This window comes from Cibotium barometz, chromosome 24 (genome assembly GCF_041138505.1).
Source record: "Cibotium barometz isolate CiBa-2024 chromosome 24, ASM4113850v1, whole genome shotgun sequence".
Lineage (NCBI taxonomy): Eukaryota > Viridiplantae > Streptophyta > Polypodiopsida > Cyatheales > Cibotiaceae > Cibotium > Cibotium barometz.
The window spans coordinates 15,879,150-15,903,101 of record NC_141069.1 but is presented as its reverse complement, the minus strand read 5'-3'; the positions used below and the strand labels follow the sequence as shown (position 1 = coordinate 15,903,101).

The window sequence follows — 23,952 nt, the reverse complement described above, 5'->3', positions numbered from 1 at the left end:
GAGGACAGCCCCTATGGGAGCTTCAACCATTTCTTCTCCTACCTACCCACCACCATACAGGGTGGTGCCAAGTGTGTAGTGGGGTGACCCTGAGGTGCACATTGCCCAAAACATGGCTGCCCACGCTTCATTAACGAAGGGGCACCCAAGTTATAAGTTGTCCACCCTTTTTAATTGTTCGGCTGTTTTAATGTAAGGTGTGCACTTGAAGTTTACAATTAGTAATAAGACCTTGAATAATAATAAAATGGGCCTAGAATAATACTTACCAAAGAAGCTTGTGCATTGTACACATTTGAGATTCATGGGATTTTTATTGTTGTAGTACCAGAAATTCAGCCAATTTGATCTATCAAAATCTATAGAGTGCAGTTTAAGTTAGATGTTTGGGGGACTAGTTTAGGAAGCATCAATGCGGGGTTTTGCAGATGTTTTCTCTACTGAGTTAGTTTATGGTCTTCTAGTTGGAAGGTTGGTTGATCATAGGATTTGCTGGACCCCGGGGTCCCAGGCTATGAGCATTGCATCGTATAGGATAAGCCAGCTAGGTATATTTACCTATGGGAGCTCCATTAGGACAAGAGTTGTCGGATGTGTGGACGTGTGAATTATTTCAATGTTTCTTCCAGTGGTTTACCTATAGGGTGGACCATGACATAGGGTGGAGGTATAGTGCACCAAGACTTAGTTGGGAAAGGATTGATCACCCTGTCTAAACTTGAAAGGTCGCAAGGAAATTTTATATGGATAATGGTGTCTATCCTAGTGGTATGGAATGCTAGGATCTGCAGCATGTCGAGTTTCTAGGTGTACCTATATTTTCTAACATTGCTATGTCCTATCCTTATATAGGGGATAGTTACCTGCGGTAGACACAATTACGCAAGACTTCACAAGAAAATCGGAAGGGTAATGTGAATGGGTTGCTAGGATTGGGAGGGTGAATCTTTCACCTAGTTTTGTAATGACTTATATGATTTCTTGAGAGGGCTATGTCGGCCCAATGGGCATTTCATTCAGTATTGGCAATAGGTCCAGGCCGGGAGCTTCATTAATTTAGAAGAGGACTAAGGGATCATTCCACTTGTTAGGGTGGAAGGTAGTCAATACCTTATTCGGAACCAGTTGTTGTTCCGTGATGATACATTTTGTGTGCCCAAATAGGGGAGAGATCTCTTATGATTGTCGCGATGCTCCTACAGCAAGTTAACTAGAGATTCAACGGAGTTATGTTTTTCTGATCATCCTCAGTAAGATGGGCAAACCGAGAGGGTGGAATCAGGTTTTGGAGGTATGCTTTGTGCATACGGTCTAGGCGACCATTTTATTGGGAGAGGTACATCCGTATGGTCCAGTTTGCCTATGATACTACTAAGCATATAGTTTTGGCAATAGCTAGATTATGTTTGGTAGGAGTTAGGTTAAAACCCAGATTCCCTGAGACTTTGATAGCTTGAAGGAGACACAGTTGGTGGTGCCTGATAATTTTAAGAGTCTCTGAGAGGGAGGTATAGCCCCCATCTCCACTTTGTGCACCTCCTACTTGCTCCCTACACTGCATGTCGCCTCCAGCTTGCTGCCCATGCCGCTTGTGGTGTGTGTCTTCTGTAAGCAGCCCCTCTGATTCAGCCATACAGAAGCCCCTTGAAGCCCTGCTCATTGAGCCCTACAGTACGCCTTATATAAGCTGCCCACAGTTTGCCCTCTTGTGTGCCTCTTACATGCCGCTCATGCTACCTCGTGTGTGCCTCTTACATGCCGCTTGTGGTGTGTGTCTTCTGTAAGCAGCCCCTCTGATTCAGCCATACAGAAGCCCCTTGAAGCCCTGCTCATTGAGCCCTACAGTACGCCTTATATAAGCTGCCCACAGTTTGCCCTCTTGTGTGCCTCTTACATGCCGCTCATGCTACCTCGTGTGTGCCTAGAGGACTCGCCTGAGTCTGGTGGGTAACCGCTTGTACCTGGCAAACATGAGGAGCTCGTGGATGGATGGTAGGAGGTGGCCCTTGACTGCCATTGGGATTGGGAATTGGTGAGTAGCCGTCTCTAGAAGACGCATAAGGTGGGACCTTGTGTTTATCGACATCAACAAGTACCTTATGTTTGGTATTGATTTCATTGCACGTGTATCTGGAAATCTGGAATTGATTGCCCTCAAAGCTTGTAATACAAATAATCCTTGATAATATAATATTCTCGAGCAGGGGTCGCCCATTCCGACCCTAGTGCAATATCGTATTAATTTTCAGTTTTTGTTATTTGATTTGGTGTCTGTGCCTATTCATCTTGTCTGAAATGTATTGTTGAGTGCTTTCTACTGCCAACCCTAAGGCTTCTACTGACTTTACATGCATGAATGCACTCTTCAAGTGGGTTAAAGGACTTGGACTGACTGACTAACTGTCTAAGGCTGAGAATGACCTACGTAGCTCGTGCTTGACTTATCCTGCACTGAGGATTACAATGGGGTCACGACGTACGACAAATATCATCCTAAAAGGTACTGATAATGTACAATGTTGCACTGATGATGATGAGCCATCTTGTCACCATGCACTACAGTGTAGAGTGCATGTGACATTCCCTCCTGCTTAGCTTGGCGGTAGGTTCTTGGCCTCCAAGTAGTCCGCCAACAACTGGGGGTACTCTTGAAAGAACTCCTTGTCTAGCCAAACGGCTTCGTGGATACCTTGATCTCGGAATTTCGTATAGAACTGACGTATCCGTCGTGACCGGGACCATGCTTCCAACGATGAAGAAGGATCTGCTCAGGCTCGATGACTTCTGCTTCGTCTACCACGTCTGGCTGCTGTTCATCTGAAACATTAAAAACTTTGAGTCCAACATATGGTTTTAGCCAAGAAACATGGAAAAGATCATGCATCGTCCAACTATTAGGCAACTTCAATTTTATGGAGACATCACTTATCTTTTTAACTATTGGAAAAGGTCCAAAACTACAGAATGAAAGCTTAGGACAACGTTTGTCCAATTGTTTCAATCTCTGTTTCATGATGCGCAGATAGATTCCATCCCCTTTCTTGAAGTGGATATCTCGTCTAAACTTAGTTGCCTGTCTCTGAACTCAATAATGGCCAAGCTCAAAATTGAGGGCCAAATTGGGTTGAGTACCAAACTCTGCGGAACCGACATACTGATCTTCTATGCCATTTAAGTCTTTTCCAAAGACGTTGAGAATGGTAGACTCCTGAATTCTAGATGCTGGTCTTTCTATTAAGAACATCTGCTACTGGGATGTGCTGACGAGGAATGTACTTAATCATTCCTCCAACCTGGTGGAAGAGCTGACCTGTGCTGATCACTCCACTGGGCACTTGGCAGCATCGGGAGTCACTTAAGTGCTTGGTGGTATGTGGTGACTGTGAAAATGCGTCCATAAGAAATAGCTTTGAAATGTTTGAGTACTGACTCTTGTTCTAGCTTGCCCTTGAAAGTCTTGGAAAGACAAGAGGGAAACTTGCTAGGAGGTTCTGCCCTAGGGACCAAATCGATATGACGATCCTTAGGACGAGAGGGTGGGATACTGGGTGGGAGATCATCCTTAAAAATGTATGAATGAGAAAGGAGATCTGCCAACTGAGCGACTGAAGAAGATGAGAAATCGGTTATCGATGAGATAGAAGCTGTCTGAGCATAAATCAATGCTCCTTCCGCTCCCTTGCGGATAGCTCGTCGGGCCTGGAGGTGTGAAATCAATGGGATGCCAAGAATTCTTCTATCCCCACGAATCATGACAGGCTTAGGAAAACCTTTACAGATAGTAAAAGTGTCCTGTCCCCAATCACGAATAGGCTCATATTGACGAAACCACTGGATTCCTAAGATCATGTCACACCCCAAAAGAGGCGAGACAATGAAATCTCGTTGGAATGAGGCCTTCTGAACTTCAAAGGCAAACTGCTGTGCCTTCTGAGATATCTGGGTGTGGAGACCAGGTGTGAACCCGTCCACATCCAAATGATATGGTACTAATGTGTAGCTCATCTTGTTAGCCAACTGGGGAGACTAGGTGTGAGCCCATCCACATCCAAACGATATGGTACTAATGTGCAGCTCATCTTGTTAGCCAACTGGGGAGAGATGGCGCCCTTAGAACTGCCCATGTCAAACAGTACTACAAACTGCCGGCCCTTGGCAGAGCCATAAGCTTGGATGAGGCTTTTTTATGCATCATTGCTCTCACTCTCCTGCTTAGCATCAAATACCACGGAAGGCATAGGATGCATAGAAGGCAAAAGCTGAACCACATTTGTGGTAGTAGGCGAGGCTGGAGGAGCTGCAGATGCTGTGGCAACTGTGGGAGAAGGAGCTTTGGAGGCTTGCTCCGCTTGCCATTTGTGGCAATCCTTCTTACCATGCTCTATGGTATGATAGAAAAAGCATCTGTTTTCTGACTGGTATTTCCTTTGTTCCTCTGGAGGAAGATAGCCTCCAGTGATGCCTGCTTTAGCCTTTTTCCTCAGGGGTTTTCTTAGGCTTAGATTCTTTATCTTTCTTACTCCCTGAACTAGAGCTATTACTGCCGTCCTTCTTAGCATCTTTAGAAGATGCATTAACCTTTTCCTGGTTGCGGAGCAGATTGCTGTTGTTGGGGTTTGATACTGGATTGTGACGACTGCTTGGGCTTGCCTCCGTTCATCTTCATTTCTTCATTTTGAGCAAGAGTCAAAGCCCGGTCATATGTACTGGGTTCAAAGTTGCAAACTGTGAACCCGATGTTGGGATCTAATCCACGAATGAATTGATCCATCTTGGCTTGCTCAGATAGCCCTAATTGTTGTGCTAAAGTGATAACCTTTCCAGAAAACCGAAGCACTGCTGACCCGTTCTGTTTGAGTCCATAGAACTCATTTGCTAGGCCGGTCATATATTGGGGCGGGAGGAATCTGGTCTTTAGGTCATGAACAAACGTATCCCAGCTAAAAGCTATGACACCTGTGGTTGGGTCTGTATGAAGACTAGACCAATGCTGCCACCAAGTGATTGCCTCACCTGTAAGGTGGGGAGCCGCTACATGGACTCTATCTTGAGGATCTGTGATCCTAGCTAATGGAAAATAAGCAGTAAATTGATGAATAAATTGATTAACTGCTAAATGATAACACTTACCATCATACTTACTAAAATTCGGTTGACTTCGAATGACGGTAGTCGATGTCGTGGGTTGTTGGTTGGCCGCTGGTGGCGCTTCAGGCTAGGGGAACTGAAGAGAGGTGTTGGTATCTAAGATGCATGGCCTCCTTTTCCCTTTGGTGCTCAAGTAACATATGTTCTCGATCGAGCTCTCGTTGGTGCGTCCGATCGGCGAGTTCAGCCTGACGCCAATCTTCTTCGATCTTGCGTTGGGCTTCCTCATAGTCCCCTCTATCTGCTTTTTCTTGCTGCTTTCTTGCTTTAGCTTCTGCTTTAGCTTCTGCTTTTTCTTCTCTCCGTCTAGCCGTGTCTTCTCTTCTTTGTTGTTCCATCTGAAAGAAGAGGGAGATGTAGTCGGGGGTTGTTGTAGGCGGAGGAGGACGTGCTGCTGTTGCCTCCAAGAGTTGGAGGCGTTCCATGGGTTCTGAGCTCTGAGTAGAGCTATGGTGTCTGCTGTAGTTGGAAGAGCAAGGTCTCCTTCGGGGGAGACGTCTTCCGGCTGATGGTGGGTACTCTCCTCTTTAGACATGATGCTGAAGTCGGTGGTCAAGCTGGAACGCAATCTGACCATCCAAGGATGCCCTCACGCTAGGATACGGTGTGTGTGGACAAGCTAACTTTGATACCAATGTAACATGCAGCGGAAGTATTCGTAATTGAGGATCCTGTCACACAAATGCTCACACCGTCTTCTGTATCCTGAGTTTAGCGTTCGCGAGTTTAGCCATCCACTTCATGACTTCAAACTTGAGATTTAAGAGAGAGAGAGAGAGAGAGAGAGAGAGAGAGAGAGAGAGAGAGAGAGAGAGAAACTGTACACCGTATGGGGTCCCGAATTACCCACTGAAGGGCCCCCTATCATGTTACCGGAATAGTATTTGCTTTATTACTTTGAAGAGATTGACGGTGGACTGACGATAAGCCAAACGCAAGATCTCGGAAGACCAAGAGTCGGGCTGAACTGTACACGGCTGTAGAAGCACCAATGATGTCCAATCTCGAGCCTATGCACTCTTACCATGGATGTAGGAAGGCTGCAAATCTGAGGCTAAGAGAAGGGGCTGATTGGGACTGTTCTAGACTATGTATGAATGCTGAGTCTTACCTTCACCAAGTGGCTGTAGCAAAACGATGCATATGAGGGTGCTGAAAACTGTATGAATGCTGAAAACGCAAGGGGATCTGCAGGCTGAATGCTGTAGATGCTGCGTTTCACTGAATGGAGGTTGAATTGCACAAGCGTTGATGCTCTTAGATGCTGATGAGGAAAACGCTGAAGGCTGATGTGCTGAATTTTGCAATCGCTTATGCTCCTTGTGCTGAAGGCTCCAAGTGTTGAGTTCTTCAAGGCTGATGATGATATGAATGAATGAATGGATTATATGCTCAGCTATTTATTTGGGCTTGTGATGCTGGTCGGCTAGCTACAGAGCTGACCGATTGCATGTGTCCTGGCAAAAATATATAAATGATACAAAAATGCCCAATAAATGCCATAAATTATGGGAATAATACTGGATGAATTCTGATGAATGCTAGATGGTATCTGAAGGCTTCTGCCATGGTCTAAATGCAGTGGATGAATGCTATGCATTATGCTGAGTGCTTTCTAATGCAAACCCTAAGGCTTCTACTGATTCTACATGCATGAGTGTATCTCTTCAAGTGGGTTAAGCGACTTGGATTGACTGACTCACTGACTGTTGTCTAAGGCTGAGAATGACCTACGTAGCTCATGCCTGACTTATCCTGGACTGAGGATTATAATGGGGTCATGGCGTACGACAAATATCATATCCTAAAAGGTACTAATAATGTACAATGTTGCACTCATGATGATGAGCCATCTTGTCACCATGCACTAAGTGCAGAGTGCATGTGACAAATGATTATCTCCAAGTGGGTTAAGGGACTTGACTGACTGACTGACTCTCTAAGGGTGAGGAATGACCTACGTAGCTCGTGCCTGACATATCCTGGACTGAGGATTACAATGGGGTCACTGTGTACGACAAATATCAAATCTTACAGGGTGGTGCTGCTGTACAGTGTTGCACTGATGATGAGCCAATAGTGCAGAGTGCATGTGACAGAGGCTTTTCAGTTAAGGACAACTGTTTAGAAGCTAGGGTGGGGGATGTCACCATTTGGCCGCTCAAGTGGCTCTCTCCTACTTTGTGCCAAGATACATGTGGCCAAGGAGGTTCGTGTCGCCCATACCGAGGCCAGGACTCGTGTCACCTACGTGAGGCCATTGCAATACTTTCCCATGGCTACAAGGGAATAGGCAATGACTGAAGCAAACCTGGAGCCTTTTGCTTGTCAAACTTGACCTTCTGGCATGTGATACATGCACGTACATATCCCTCAATATCCTTGCTGATACTAAGCCAAAAGAAATAGTACTCTATCATGCGCGTAGTAGGTATGATACCTCTTTGTCTTGCATACGGGGGAGTATGGCGCTCGTCTATAACCTTTTTCCTCATGTAACACAGACAATTATCCTTCATTAGATACCCCTCTTTGATCACAAAGGAGGCATGTACATGTCCAGCCACTAAATCAATCCATATATGCCCAAAATCAACATCTGTATGGTACAATTCACACATGGCAGATAAGTCCCCATGTGAGGCAATTGACGCTGTAGCTACATATGGCTCTCTAGAAAAGACGTTTGCCATCCTCATATGACCATAAAATCAGCTCCAAAATGGTAGTGTTTCCAAATGGTCAAGGCATGAATTACAGCCACCAACTCCTCATAGATGCCCAAAGAAAGCTCGACATCATCCAAACAACCGCTTTCATAAGCTACGGCATGTCCCTGTTGATTTAGGACAGTCCCAATTCAACTTCCGGATGCATCACACTCCACACACAGAAAGGTTTCTGGAAGTCTGGGATGACTAACACATTGTCAACGAAGCATCAAAATACAGGTTGCTGATATTGTCAACGAAGCATTGTCAACGAAGCATCAAAATACAGGTTGCTGATATGCAAAAATGCAACGCGCAAAAAAAAAAAGAGTCTAAAAAGGTGACCTGGTGATGGTGATGTGGCACTGACATGTGGCGAGATAGTAGTGTAGGGCCACCTTATAGGCTTGGAAGGATGCGACTAGCTTTTGGAAAGCAAAAGATTAAAAGCCTTTTAAATACTAACAAGAGAAGAGCTTTTATTATTAAAAAGATGCACTTTGGGCTATAAGTGAGTTTTAAAGCGCTTTTCTCAAGTGCTTTTGGGCAAAAACTACAAATTCAACTATTCTCTCATTGTTGAGACATGGAAAGAGCTCTCTAGCTCTAAGAACCTGTACTTAAGACTCGTCCAAGGGGTTTTATCTACATAGGCCTCATGCCTTGCAAACCTCAGCCGCCTACAGCCCCTGTTGGGTACTCGTATAGCCATACACACGTACATCATAGGAGCAATTCCACTTGGCATCCCATATGACACACGAATACATGTGCAACCTTGACGCCAACAAAAACCTTGTAAAACTTTTGTAGAACAACGATTTGATAGAGGGTTGCTCTTATACCAACTGTAAAGTCCTTCCCTGAATCTCCCTAAACACAGTCGAAAACCAAGGTTATGTTAGCATTATTCATCTCATGGTAGTGTGCCCAAGTTGTGTATCAGGGGTGCCCAGATTTTTCCTAGGCAGCACCTTATTTTTTCCTCATGTTAAGGCCCTTGGTTGTAGGGTTGGCCACCCATTATCACATGTTTGTTTTTGTCCAGTTGTGGGTTTTTTTTTCTAGAGCCAGTCGGCCAACTCCACAAGGAGCTATATAAGGCCATGCTCTTATTCACTTGGAGATACCTTGACAGGGGCTTCCAGGCCCGGGTCCTCCCTCAGGGGAGTTGCTCATCATGCCTGCACTTACGGGGACCACCCCTTGCACAGGGCTGATTGTATCATTGCTTCTTCTTCTTTATGCAGATTTGTTTTCTTTCTCTCTGGGCCTATGTCTCACGTAGTGTGTGTGGAAGACAGTTAGTCCTTTCTCAACAGCAGAGGGGGTCTATGAGTTTGTGCCAGTTCAGCATAGTTTTGCTGGTGTACAGGTGTTTCCTTTAGGTTCTCAGGGTGTTCACCTTGAGAGGGGGATGTGGTTGCTTGAGCCACTCCTATTCCCCAAGCAGATGGCCTTCTGGATTACAGGGTACAGGCACATGAGTCTTCATCCCTAGGATGAGCATTGATTTGGGAGCTTGGTGTACAGGTTGATATCAGCATTCATGCAGAGGCAGGCTAGGTCACTTGGTGACGAGAGCTGTTGTCGAGGTTCACAGGTACTTGCTCAGTTGCGGGATGGGAACAAGATGCATGGCAGGTGTACAGGTTATTGGGTACAAGTAGGTACCAGTGGAGCAACAGTTTGGAGCAGATGATTGACATCAGAGATTGTGCATTGGGATGATGAGTTGTGGATGTTTGGTTCCACATGGTCATGTGACTAGTTGGTTGGGAGCTTGCCAGCTGGGGGTGTCAGGTTTTGGCAGGAGAGCTTTCTTGAGCTTAGTGCCATAGTTAACACCAAAGAGCTCAGGGGGTGTTGCCATGTGATTGGGTGACTCATAGGGGTGTGTGAGTAGTAGTCCCATCATGCGACGGCGAGTTATGGATATAGATTTAAAGGTCAGGTGCCAGCAGGATTGTTAGCTACAGTGCTGGAGGTATGTTTCTTCCACTTGGAGTGTTAGCAGGACAGAGAGGCATGCTTGGACCGAGGTATACATGGAGATCCGGAAACCTTGTATCTGGAGATTGGTGCTCAACAAGCTCATAGTTGGAGGCTTGAGTACCAGGGCTGATGTAGACATTGTGGGCCTCTAGGGTGTCTAGAGGGGGTGCCAATAGGGAGAGAGTTTGGCGGTGTGCTTCACAGCCAGCCAACCAGCAGCTAAAGTGCATATAAATAGCATTGCTTCACATCATTCCATAATCATCTCATAAGCGTTTCAGTCTTCAGCCTCTTGGAGCCACATCACTTGAGCATATAGAGCACACATCAACAAACGCATCAGCCAGCATTCAGCCAAGGAAGGAAAAGCTTCAGTACCTGCGTTTTCAGCCTTCATGCAAAATTTAGCATCCATACATCTCATTGTTTTGCTACAACCTCTTTGGTGAAGGTAAAAGGTAGCATTCTCATTCATTTATAGTGCATAACACAACCTAGAAACAGTCTTAATCATCCCCTTCTCTCAGCCTCAGATTCGCAGCCTTCCTACATTCCGTTGGAAGAGTGCATAGGCTTGAGATCGGTCATCATTGGTGCTTCTACACCCGTGTACAGTTCAGCCCGACTCTTGGTCTTTCAAAGGTCTTGCGATTGGCTTATCTACAGTCCCAAGTCAGTCCTTCATTCATTCTCTTCAAAGATAATAAAGCAAATACTCCTAGCAATAGGAGGGGGCCCTTCAATGGGTAATTTGGGACCTAATAAGGTGTACAGATCTATCTCTCATCTCTTAAAGTTTAAAGTGATAAAGTGGATTGCTAAAGACTCGCGAAACTCAGGATAAAGAAGGCAGTGTGAGACTTTGTGTGGCAGGATCCTTCATTACAAATAATTCCGCTACATGTTACAGCCTCCAAATACGCCTGAAGAAGCTGTGGGTAATCTTTGAAGTAGTCTTCATCAACCCATTTTGGGTCGATAGGCAAGTAGTTCTTGAACTTCACAAGGTATGCTTGGAAAAGTAGCTTTCTCTCCTTCTGAAACACAACCTGCCAAGTTGGAGAATTTTTTCTAGCTCATTAACCTTCGACGGCTCTTCTGGCTCTTGCCCCACATACTTCCGCAATAGACTCACATGAAAGGCATTGCGAATCCTCCAATGATCATGCAATGCAAACCGGAAAACAATCTCATTGATGTGCTTTATCATCTTAAAAGGTCTGTAATACCTAGTAGAGAGCTTAGGGCATGCTCCCTCCTTTCCTGGCCTCTTACAGAGTCTTGCTTTGTCAAATTCCAACAATACTCTAGCATTCTATTTGATGTCCACCTCTCTTCTATGCTTGTCGACAGCAGCCCTCTTATGCTTATCCTGTGAACGAGCAAGGATTGTCTGCACTTGTGCAATGGCAACATCAAGAACTCTAACATACTCATCTCATCCTTAGTGCTTAGGATGGGTCGCAATATCACTATGCCATATACAATCTCAAACGGGGCCTTTCTCGTGCAGGCATGCATTGTGTTGTTGTAAGCGGTAGGTACTTCTCCCAAGCTGTTTTCTAATTTGCAACATAGCATTTGAGGAGATATAACACAACTGAATTTGCAACCTCACTTTGCCCATCCGTTTGGAGATGATAAGCCGATGAAAAGTCCAGCTTAGTGAAAATATTGTCAAACAGAGCTCTCCAAAAGAGACTCGTAGTCTGGGGATCTCTATCCCCCACAATGGACTTAGGCGTACCATGGTGTTTGAACACTTGTGCCACAAATATCTTGACCATATGCTTATGCTTAATGGTCTTTCTGACGGGCAAGAAACGTGCATGCTTGCTAAACCTGTCAACAATGGTCCAAATAGCATCATTGTTTGCTGAGTACGAGACAAATCCATGATAAAGTCCAAGCCTCGTGCCACCCATAGTGTGGCCAAAATGGAACCCACTGTAAGGGATCCCAGTTTTAGGCTTCCTACTAAGCTAGTTCCATGCTCGGGAAGACCTGCTATTTATAGGTTCCAGGAACGGGAGTGACTGCCTGCTATGACATGTCCAGTTCACGGGTAGGGGATGCCTACCCATGAACCGTGTGAATGCCCTGTATTCTCACATGGTTTGTGGCATGTGAACACGTGGTAAGTATTAAACTAAACCTTTGTTTGTTATTATAAAGGTTTTATAACCTCATTAAAGTTAGGCATCGGCCCTGGATAGTTCTCGGGGCCCAAGGGACCCATGTGAGGGTAGCCCAACCTTCGGACACCCTTTTGCCCATGTAAACACACATTAGTGTGTGGGCACTAATAGGAGGTTCCCATCATCATTGTTTGAGGTTTGGGGGGGGGGGTGCCACGTGGCACATGGGGGGGGGGGGGGGGTTGGATCCCTTCCACCTACCAGCCTCACACAACTCCCTTCTTTATCACTTATCAAATCGGTGCTACCCGACTGCTGTACCGCCTGCATTTGCAGGGTACCCAACTACTGTACCCATCTGCAGATAAGTGTACCACAGTACCCAACTGCTTTGCTGAATCCTGTTTCCAAACCAGTTGCTGTGTACCAACTGTACACGCATGTACCTGCTTCTGTACCAGCTGCACCCTGCTTGAACCGGCCGCTGTACTGAACCTGACTGTACCTGCTGTACTTGCCTTGGCGCACCGGTTGTTCCACTTGTACCAGCTGTACACAGTGGTACCTGCTAAATATCCCACTGTACCTAATTGTACTTGCGATGAAACAGCTCCGAGAGTACCTGTTTGAGTACATCGTGTACTCATACTTGTTCGTGTAATTGTACCTATTCATGTACCTGTACTTGCTCGTGTACTCATACTTGGAAGGCCTGAACCACGGTCTCTACAAGCAGGTGAGCCAGGCTCTAGTACGAGAATGCCTATTTGTGCGTGGTCCTGGAACAGCAGTTTCATGTTCACTTCCATCCAGGTGTATGAGACTAGTTGGCCAGTCTACTTTGACTCTTTCAACGAATTCTGCATCAACAATCGTTTAAGCTATTTCTGCACCATTCGATACTCCGACACACTTTCGTTCAGGTAACTTGTTTTTTTGTTTTTCGAGCCGGGGTCAGAGACGAGCATGCTCGTCTCAGAGACTCGAGCAGAGAAACGCTTTTGTCATTAGCTTCGCCGTCTCAGTCGTGAGAGCGGTTTCGCTACTTCCTTAAGCGTTCAGGTAACTTGTCTTCATGTTCATTGCATTGGATTATCTGGCTGGAAAACCCATGGAACTTTGTACCCAAATTAAATTCTCCAATAATATACTTCAATATTGAGAGAGGGAGGGGGGGGGGCGCCCTCATTCACAGCCCCTATGGCGGTGTACTGTGCAGTGCTTTCCTTTCTTGTGCAACGATGTATCTTTCAGTTATCTTGGGCATTTGAAGCTAGTACATTTTAAGGGTTGACGAGCATTTTGTTCACGAGACGGTGCCCAAGGGCATTCACACCTAGCCAGTGTAGTTACAGGATACATGTACGCAGATTCAACACCAATCAAACCAAGGTCTCGGGCAGGTAAAAGCAACGAGCCTTGAAGACGTACAAAGATGGCAAAGTGACTGTTAAAGAGAAGCGGCCAACAAAGCCCACTAGAGATGGCACCCTGTGAGACAAGATGTACACTTTCTATTGCATTATAAAACAGTAATGGCACACTCTAGTCTGCACCAGGCAACTTCAACGAGACCTTTCAAGATCGTGACATTGCCTTTTACACAAAAAATCCACTAGAACCTTCAATGTTCACAGGGGACTACCAAAGGTACAAGGATAAAAATGAAATCGAGAAGGGGGTACGAGGATCAAGATGCGTGGCTATGTTGCATATATCACCCTTGCGCAAAATGATCTTAGTGGTACGCAGAGATTATATGTGGATGGACTTATATAGCCAGCTTTCAAGAGATGTATACATAGCAATTTGTTACTTTCCACCAAAGAACTCTCCATACTCCCACTATCTAGCCACACAAGAGCCAAGGTCTTCATACCATATTCTTTATCGATAAAATTTATTCTTCCCTATCAAATACAGCTCTTTGCGCCATCCCAAGCACCTATAACTAGTTTCAGATTCAATGGTTTCCACAACTAACAAACAAAGAGAAATACAAATATGTCTTCCACATTCATATGCAGGAAGTGTGCTATAAACTAAATCACTGGAAGCATTGCATGTTCTGTGAGTTTGGAAAAGCTTCCGAGACTCTCTCCCCGCCTCATTGTTGCACTTTGACTTGGGTTTTTTTTCTTTTGTGGGTTGGGGAAACGGGGGCACGCTTGAAAGGGGCAGGAAGTTCCCCTATGATTCTTGTTGGCCTGCATCCGCGCTGCAGCCAACAAGAAAGAAAGCTTTCATCTTACACTTCAGCTGCCAAGTTGATTCAAAAGTAGGTCAGTCACAGCACTAGAGACCTTTTATGACTAGAACAAGCCTTAGCTATGATCTTCCATAGTACATTACGTTTACAGTGATAACAAAATTACGAGCACACATAACTTCAATCACATGATGCCTAACAGAGCAGCATCCCAAGCTGGAAGGCTCTCTTACATTTAGGTGTCAGTATCTCCTTGTTCTATTTACAAATGCTCTACTAGTAACCTTTTAAGATCATTTAGATCCATCCAAAATTTTAAAGTATTTAATCATTTAAGAAGCACTCATTTGCATCAATTTATAAGCTTAACCAATGCTTCTGTAGGGACATTTGATCTTAGAAAACCAACAAATGAGATGAATTTTTCCATCAAGAGGCATAGGATATCACATAGCTTCTTTTCTCAGATCAAAAAGATACAGTGAAGCAAGGGCCACATGTACCTCTTACTCTTAACCAGAAATACCATAACTCTTAGATCAACAGCACCAATAACATGTTATGCTTTGGTCAGGATATACAAAGTTTAGGAAAAGACTACTGCATCATCCCAAGCTTCACATTCAAGCATCTACCTCGTACATTAAAAAAACCACGTTTACTACTAAATTAATTTAAAAAACAGCAATGCTCATCATTTCTTACTTGCGCATGAGAGTGTTTCCAATTTTTTCATGTATCAGCATAAACGCTTGCTCATCTTCTTCTGAGTTGCTGCAGCATAAACCAAGGACATATCATTTTTCAAACCATTCAATAAAACCTATCCAAAAGCACTAATTCAAGGCCTTACTGCCATTGAGACTTAAATCTTTATGCTCCAATCTATCTGAAGAAAATGCAGCAATCGCTGTAAGCACACTGCAAAACACAGCTTACTGCATCTTCACTACACACACAAGAAGGTGGTGGTAGAGCCATGCTAGCAATTAATGCCACCCTGATAAAGTAAGCTCTATTCTATACTTGAATAGAACGTCTTAACACATCAGAAATGAGGGAGGCCCACATCACCTGGTAACTTTCATTCGAAATTCTGACGCACAACAAAGAAGAGTGTCTATGGCAATCAACTATCAAAACCATCATACAAGGAAGCAACAAGCTGATTGATCACACAGGCATGGTAGCAGTCGCCAGCTAGAAGAGTCACTAAGTCAGCATTATCATTATGCTTCCAACATCAAACTCTGATCTGGCAACAAAATGTCAGCAATGTGGGCCATATTCTACTTAGATGATAGCAGGGAATGGACATAGCTATACCACCACCTACAACCAATAGGAAGGCTTTCCAAACTCATCTCAACCCCTCAATTGGACCCAGTGACAAACGTGTCCAAAGAAGCGCTCCTTAAGTCCCAAAATTGTCCCCGTGTGGGAAGACTGACCCGTAAGTGTGTAGGCTGCCCCGAACCTTCACAAACTCCTCACCAAGCCATGCGGTGTCCAAGCTGGGCTTTAGCTGCTCAAACATACCTTCCCCTGAAAACGTTGCCCACATGAGTGAGCCACAACCTCGGTAGTATGATGATAAGAGTGGAGCATTAAATTCTAACACTACAGCATCCACAACTGGCCCATTTCCCAGCCATTGAAAAGTTTTGTAATCATAGAGCCAAGAAAATTGAGGACCTTCAAGGAGAACACCATGCGCATGGTAAGGCAAGAGTATGCATTGTATAAACTAAAATATTGCCTCCTTTGAAAGGCAATATGATGCCTGGTCCTCGTCCAGCGAAGACCACTAAGTTGAGATTTTAAGGATTTCAACCTTATCCATAGCTTTCCACAAAACGACATCAAGCCATGACGTGTAGGTCTAGGCAAGGGTAACCATCTTAGGTTAGAGGTGAGAAAGGGGAGAGGACGCGTTCTTTGACTAACCTTAGGACCTGGTTTGATGTGGAGCAGTTGTGAAGTGGAGTCTCCTGCTGCTGGTGATTTCTGCACACAAGGCTTCCCCTCTTCATCTGACTCTGCCATAGCTGATGAGAGAGAAAGCTTCTTGGAAAAATAGAAAATCTAGCATCCCTTCTCCTCCTGCTCCTCCTGAAATTGCTGAAGAAGAAGCGTCTTTCATCGCAAACGATTGACCTTGAAGTGAAGCTCATACTGCAGAACTCCAAAGAGGAGTAAACACATCTTATGAGGGTATCAACACTTTTTCAATATGCAGTTCTTAGCTCTCCTGGGTTGCCACCGTGGATAAGGGTACATATGAGACAAGGAAAAAAAATGTATCGTGGATATCATGCCAACAGACGTCCTTCACAGAATTTAACTCTTCCATATAACAGTACATTATTTCAAAGGCAACGTTGTTGATTATCAGGACTAAATGCAAATTGCAATCTTAATTGCTGCTAATTGCCTGTCAAATTGTTACACAAGCGGCCAGTCATTGTGTTCTGTTAGTAGGAGTTTATGTAGTGAATGAGCTGTTTAAGTGCTTCGTTATTTTAGTCCATCAACGGTATGTGCTACAACATGCTAAATCAACCATTAAAGCATGTCACCACGCCTGCTTCTTTTTTTCAAATATAAGGCAGATTATATTAAGAAATTAGAGAAAGTTACATCATATACACAGCCTTAAGAAATTAGAGAAAGTTACACCAAGGCTTCTTAAGCTATTAACCAATCATGTTGAGTTAATGCATGTAGCATTATATGGTATAGGATCGTCGGGGCACTTTTTCCTTCACTAGAAGGTTTTTTTCCCCATGCGTATGTACACCCACTTATCTACTTATTTTGGGGTGTGTACTTATCTTTTGTATCTACCACACATTTGTTCATTCTAATCTAGTGAGTTTGTGTGCTCTCAAGCTTTTCTATCTTGTGTGTGTGCATTGTTGCAACCCTAACCCTAATTCCAACAATTGGTATCAAAGCTAGCTTCCTTGACACTTGATCTAGTAGTCTGTCTTCCTCCTCACAACCCTGTTTTTCTGCCTCCGATTAAGATACACTCTTAGGAGAATAAAGTATATACTGTAGTGTGCCGTATACAAAGTATACAACGTTTTCGGGGTTCACAGCGTGTTTTGGGCACCGCAAGGTTTCTGTAGACATTCAGGAGAGGCGTCATTTTAGATTGGTTTTGCTCGGTTTTGGGTGTTTGGGCTGTGCAACAGTAAAGATTTGGTGTGCAACAGCATTTAGAGTGTCTTCAACAACATCGACCATCATACTTTCACGCCAGTAACACTCTAATCTCTACTCTGTGTTATTTTTCATGCACTTTGTAGGTGATTCAGTCAATTGGCAACTATCCGAGGTTGCATACAGTGAATACTGAGTACTTGCAGTGTGGTGATAGATTTTGCATTTGGTAGACAGTCATGGGCTGGCAGTAGTGATGTATTCAATATGTTGTCTGCTGAGGACAAACTTGATGGGACTAACTACCCATTGTGATCCTATATGATGAGGCATGTACTGGTTGCTAAAGGCTTTTGTAATGTGGTCAGTGGTAGTAAAACTCGTCCTATTTCACAACTACCAGTGCAACCAGGTGCTATAGGTACATCTAAAGTAGAATCTGATACACATGTGGCTCCTCCACATACACCACCAATACCTCCCACTATTGTTCAAACGAGATGGGATGGGAAGAGATACACAGGCACATGCATTGCTTGCACTTTCTATGAAGCGAAGCATTATTCCTCATGTTCAGTCATATAAGACTTCAAAACAAGCATGGGATGCACTTGCTATATTATACCAAGTGCGTAATAAAACACATGTTGCATATATGCGCAAACAGTTAGAGTCTGAGCACGGAGACTCAATGGATAACTTCTTGACCAAGATCAAAGATTTTTAAGAAGTAGCTCGCTAGTGTGGATGAGATATATCATAATAGTACATTGGTGCCCACAGTTCTCAATGCATTGTCGGATTCTTATCAAAGTTTTGCCTCTATCCTTAGACACGTGATGAAGGAAAATCCAAATGCCCTTACATTTGATAAGCTAGTTTCAGTACTCTTGCAAGAAAAGCAATCTCAGCAAAAGAGATCTGTTATGCGAGTTGGTGACCAAGCTTTTGCTGCCAGTCAGAAAGGCAAAGATAAAGCTTCTTCGCATGGTAGCTATAAGCCAAAATCAGAATCTTCAGGTAAGGATGCAAAGAAAGAAGGTGATAAGCCTTAAAAAAAGGGCAAGTGTCACTATTGCAGGAAATCAAGGCATTAAATAAATGAGTGCAAGAAAAGGCTAGAGAAGGAGAAAAAGAAAGAATCGGGCATGGTTGTGGCGACTGATGCATCTGCACCAACTGCAGAGAAGAAGGAATTTGTAAGTTTTGCTCAAGATGATTAGGCATGGACTATACATTACAGTTATGACCCTTCTATTCATGATGTATGCATGCCAGTTGTGGCAGAATCGAATGCTTGGTACTTTGACAGTGGTGCTAGTAAGCACATTACTTCACAAAAAAATTTCTTCTCATTTGTGGAATCTGTCCCAAGTGCAGGAACCGTCACATGTGTAAATGGTTCCTCATATCCTGTCAAGGTTCATGGCCTATATAAAATGGATGTATTTGAGAAGTTATAGCATGATGCTTGCTCAATCTCTAAGACTCATGCTATGAGTGATGCAGAATTATGGCATGCACGATTTGGCCATCTGAATTATGGCAGTTTGTTACGCCTTCAACGGCATGATATGGTGTCTGAGTTGCCAACTATCAAGACCCATGCTAGACATATATGTGGGGTGTATTCTTGGTAAAATGCATCGGGCATCATTTCCAAAGGATGGATCTGTGAGAACTGTTAAGAAATTACAATTTATACATAGTGATGTATGTGGTCCTATGAGGACACCATCTATTGGGGGATATCTCTACTTCGTCACTTTTATTGATGATTACTCCAGATATAGCTGGGTGTATCCATTAAAGAAGAAGTCTGAGGTTTTTACGTACGTTAGGACTTTGTATCCATGGTGGTTGAAAATGCCTGTGAATGTAAAGTTGGCACTCTTCATTCAAATCGAGGGGGAGGGAGTACATGTCCAAAGGATTTCATGCATATATGGCTGAAAAAGGCATAAGGCATCAATGTACAGTGCCATACACACCTCAGCCAAATGGTGTGGCTGAGGAGAAGAATAGGTCTCTCGTGGAAGATGCCACGATGTATGGTGAAAGCCTAAGATTTACCTCATGATTTTTGGTTAGAGGCACCTATATGCGCAAACTATGTGTGTTGAACAAATGCCCTACCAAGGCCTTAGAGTCTAAAACTCCTTATGAAGCTTGGCATGGCAGGAAGCCTTCAGTGGCTCATTTGCGTGTTTTTGGTTGTCTTGCTTATGCTCTTATGCCTCAGCAACAACGCAATAAGCTTGATGATAAGGTAGTTAAATGCATATTTGTGGGATATAGATTAGAAAGTGAGGAATATAGACTTTACCATATGGCCTCAAAGCGGATTTTGGTAAGTAGAAATGTTGTTTTTGTCAAAAACTGAGTTCAGCCCATGCTTTCATGCAAAAAATAACAAAATGTATGCTCACATGACATGTTTGCTTCACTCCTACCTTTTTTTAATGGAGGGCAGCTATATGTAGAGTACTTGAATGCTCAACCAAGTGCTGAAACTCAGTCTTTTGCAGGTGCAAAAATCAACCTGCAAATCAGCCTTTTAATGAGGCATTATTGAGGATGTAGTGGATGAGAAGAGAGCAACCATAGAAGAATCTAGGCGTATGCCAAAATGGCTTGTGTGTAGACATTGAGGGATAGTAAGTTGGTAGCTCCTTTACCTAGCATATAACTCATGCAGGTTCTCATCATGCAGATTATTCTCATGTGGATCATGTTTGCATTTCTACTTTATGTAATGAGGAGGAACCTGTTTCCTTTGAGGAAGCACAGGATGATGATCATTGGATACTGTAAACCTGTGGCTACACCTATGGAGACAGGTACTCGACTTAGCCTTCAAGATGCATGAGACTCTTTTGATACTAGTTTGTATGAGCAAGCTGTTGGATCCCTTCTTTATGTTTGCAACACGAGGCGAGATATATAGTATGCGGTCTCACAGTTGAGCAGATTTTTGCATAGCCCCCAGCAGGTACGAAGCATTGGCAGACTGTTAAGCGAGTTTTTCACTATTGACAAGGCACTCAGTATTTTGGATTATTTTATCCAAAGAGGGGTCAGTCATCATAGCTGCATGCTTTCAGTGATTCAGATTGGGCTGGATGTTCTGACATACGAGTGTCCACTAGTGGGTTTTACTTTTGCCTTGGTGATTCATGTATATCATGGCTCAGCAAGAAGCAACCTCTATAGTGGCCACTTCTCGTTGTGAAGCTGAGTACAGGGCATCTTTTACAGCAGCTACAGTTGAGTGTGTGTGGCTCGAATGTCGTCTTATGGTGGCTGATTTGGGTGTTGGACAGTCGTCTAGCACTACGATTTGGGTCTATGTGCCTACACATGACAACATGGCAGATTTATTCACTAAGGCTCTTCCTCGTGAATAGTTCAAAGCTTTTCGTAAAGATTTTGGGCTTACTTCCTTTTCAAGATTGACCGGCCATACCCTGTACATAGTCACATCATCACTCCAGGGGGGATTTATAGCATTATATGGTAGTGATGTGTGTGAGCACACTTAGGATCGTTGGGACACTTTTTCCCTCCCTATGAGGTTTTTCCCCTCGTGCATATGTACATCCTCTTATCTACTCATTTTGGGGTGTGTACTTATCTTTTGTATCTGGCACACATTTGTTCATTCTAATCTAGTGAGTTTGTGTGCTCTCAAGCTTCTCTATCTTGTGTGTGTGCATTGTTGCAACCTTAACCCTAATTCCAACAATGCACAACCCCACTTGGGCTTATTTAATGTTCCTTTAAGTACCTTATCCCGTGACAATATCATAACACTTGACTAATATTTGCTACAACACTTTAGGGCCATAATGACAAGTTAAAAGAACTCCTCGACACCTTGCCAATTGCGGACCCCATAATTACCACTGATTGAGTAGACAACATTCCATCGTCTTAGTGGTTCTTATATGATTAGGTAAGCTACAAATTCTTGACAGAAAAGGTTCCACCATGGTTTTTATACATAACCATGGCATAGATCCCAAGATCACACAAGGGTGTGCCCCATTAATGTGCCCCTTTTTGCTTGTTAATGTGAATAAGAGAATAGAGTAAGGTGTAAGTGGGTTATGATCTACGAACATGTGTGAATAGCCCTTATCTTATCACTTTGTATACTACCCAATTTCTCTACATTATGATGTAGTTTTACATACTAAAGCTTACATTGAGATCTTTATCTCCTCCTTTCCCTCCTTTTTTTGATTCATATTATTCTCAATGTGATATGCTCTTCGCGCTTTGCAAGTTTCATTAGGTTTGGGAGTTCTCTAGCTCTTATTTGTGAACCTATTTATGGGATTTGTGAGAGCTTTCCTTCTATGGATTCGGGTCGAACCATTATTGAATGAATGAATGAATAAAGGACATCCATATAAATTCTCGAGTAGTAGTGTAAACACCCTTATTTAAAGCCTCTTCCTTGAGTAGATTAAAGCTTGATAATGGTAAATGAGTGGAGCTAGTGAGTGAGAGAGATTAGCGTAAAGAGCAGGCAGAAGGAAATGAAGAGTGGGAATGAGATCTAACCAATATATAAGTTTAATGGGAGAGCAACCTCACATTGATTATTTCATTTAATAGCATGCATAACAATACGCACAAGGAATTACCTCCCATGTGAAGCTAGTGAGGGAGAGAGGAGTGGGTAGAAGGGAATGAAAAGTTGAAACAAGATCTAACTAGTACATATGAGTTTAATGGGAGAGTACTAACCCCTCTATTGGTTAACATGGTTTTGACCGCCTAACATACTTTAAGGTGCTTTGCCATCTTACGTGCATAAACAAATACTTAACTTTTGTAAGATGACGCTGGAACATATAGAGCAACCTTACAATGTACTTAATGTTAAACATGGAAAATCTACAGACTTTACATATAGTTGCTTAAGACTAGTAATAGAGGCCGGACCATTTTAATGTTTAGCCAACCTAAGGTGACATTGTCTTTGTGTACAAAGAGAAAAGAGAGGAGCTTAGGGCTTCTGGAATGGTGGTAGAGAAGAGCTTAGAGCTTTCACATGACGGTAGATTCAAAGTCCCCTATACTAGAGAGCATACTACCGCACATAGGCATGGCAGAGTCCAAGCTCACATGCACCCCCCTCCTCGACATAGATGGTCGCACCACGTGTATTTGCTTATAGTTCTTCAACTTTAAAATTGAATTGTAGAACAAAAATCAGGATTACCGAATCAATCGACTTGTGGTATTCCAAATCAATGGAGCCTTACACATTTGGATTAAAACCAATGGATTACAGGTCATCGTGGATTATCTCATCTAGCTCTTCTGTTATCATGATTTTTTGGCATCTACTATGTAGCGATATTATTTATGATACAAAGGTTACATGGTTACATAGACAAGCATTTTTTTTAATGACCTCTCAAATTTGTAGTCAAAGGTTACGGCCATATGTGTTTTTCACGTCCTTAGCCATAAACCTTTGTTCTACCTATATCACTTTATCCTAGGTATATTTTTTCTTTAATTCTATGCAAAACATTAAGTTTTATGGAAAAGTTGATGTTTTGCATAAAATTGATGTAAAACATCAACTTTTTCATAAAACTTAATGTTTTGCATCAACTCGATGCAAAACATTGAGTTGTGTGGAAAAGTTGATGTTTTGCATCGAGTTGATGTTTTGCATCGAGTTGATGCAAAACATCAACTTTTCCATACAACTCGATGTTTTGCATCAAAGTTGATGCAAAACATCAAATTTTCCACACAACTCGATGTTTTGCATCAAAGTTGATGCAAAACATCAAATTTTCCACACAACTCGATGTTTTGCATCAACGTTGATGCAAAACATCAAATTTTCCACACAACTCGATGTTTTGCATCAAGTTTTAGATACTCCGAAGAAAAAAGTTGGAGGATCGGAGGTTGATTTTCACAAACGGACTTTTTTAGCAACTCCACCGTCGTTAGCATGCTCAAATGACCTATTCCACAAATTTTGAGTATGCAAATCGCATCGAAACATAGTTGTGTTTATAGACGTGTTCTCTATTTTGGCATGTTTTTTGAAAACTTTATTAGATTTTTAATTATAATCTAAAAAAGTAAGCAAAACGAAGTCTTTTTTTCATGTCAATTTTTGTAAGAAACATGTAAAGTGCTCAAAATATTATCGTTTTTTGACAGTGTTGTATGCATGCGTAGACCACTTTTTAAAAAGAGGTAAAAAAACTGAACTTTTTTTATGAAATCTTTGAAAGATGCCAAATGTTTCTCGTTTGCAGGAAATATTACCTATTTTGTCCACAATAGTGTTATGTACCTCATATGTGCATCCACACTTTTTCACACCACGTATATACACATGCACACAAATAAACGCGCATGTCCTCCAGCCTTACATGTGCATGCACACATGTTGCATCACATGTGCACATTCACCTACACACGCATACTCCCTCTTTGCACATGCACACACTCCTTCACGTGCTTGCACCTATCATGTACACTTTCTCCCTCACATTCCCCATGTACACACATCATGCACTTACATTAACACATTTACACG

At 43.1% G+C, this 23,952-nt stretch overlaps 1 protein-coding gene across 1 annotated transcript in view; it reads right to left on the bottom strand.

Annotated features, from left to right (window-relative positions):
• Positions 1–15,948, bottom strand: part of LOC147624932 (protein root UVB sensitive 5-like) — a 57,091-nt gene extending 41,143 nt beyond the window's left edge. The window contains exons 1-3 of the mRNA XM_086818173.1: positions 15,897–15,948; positions 15,653–15,746; positions 14,907–14,975 (exon numbers count right to left, since the gene is read on the bottom strand). Of these exons, the coding sequence (XP_086674299.1) occupies positions 14,907–14,975; positions 15,653–15,738 (155 nt within the window). The 5' untranslated portion in view covers positions 15,739–15,746; positions 15,897–15,948. The remainder of the gene's footprint in view (positions 1–14,906; positions 14,976–15,652; positions 15,747–15,896) is intronic.
• Between the last annotated feature and the right edge of the window lie 8,004 nt (positions 15,949–23,952).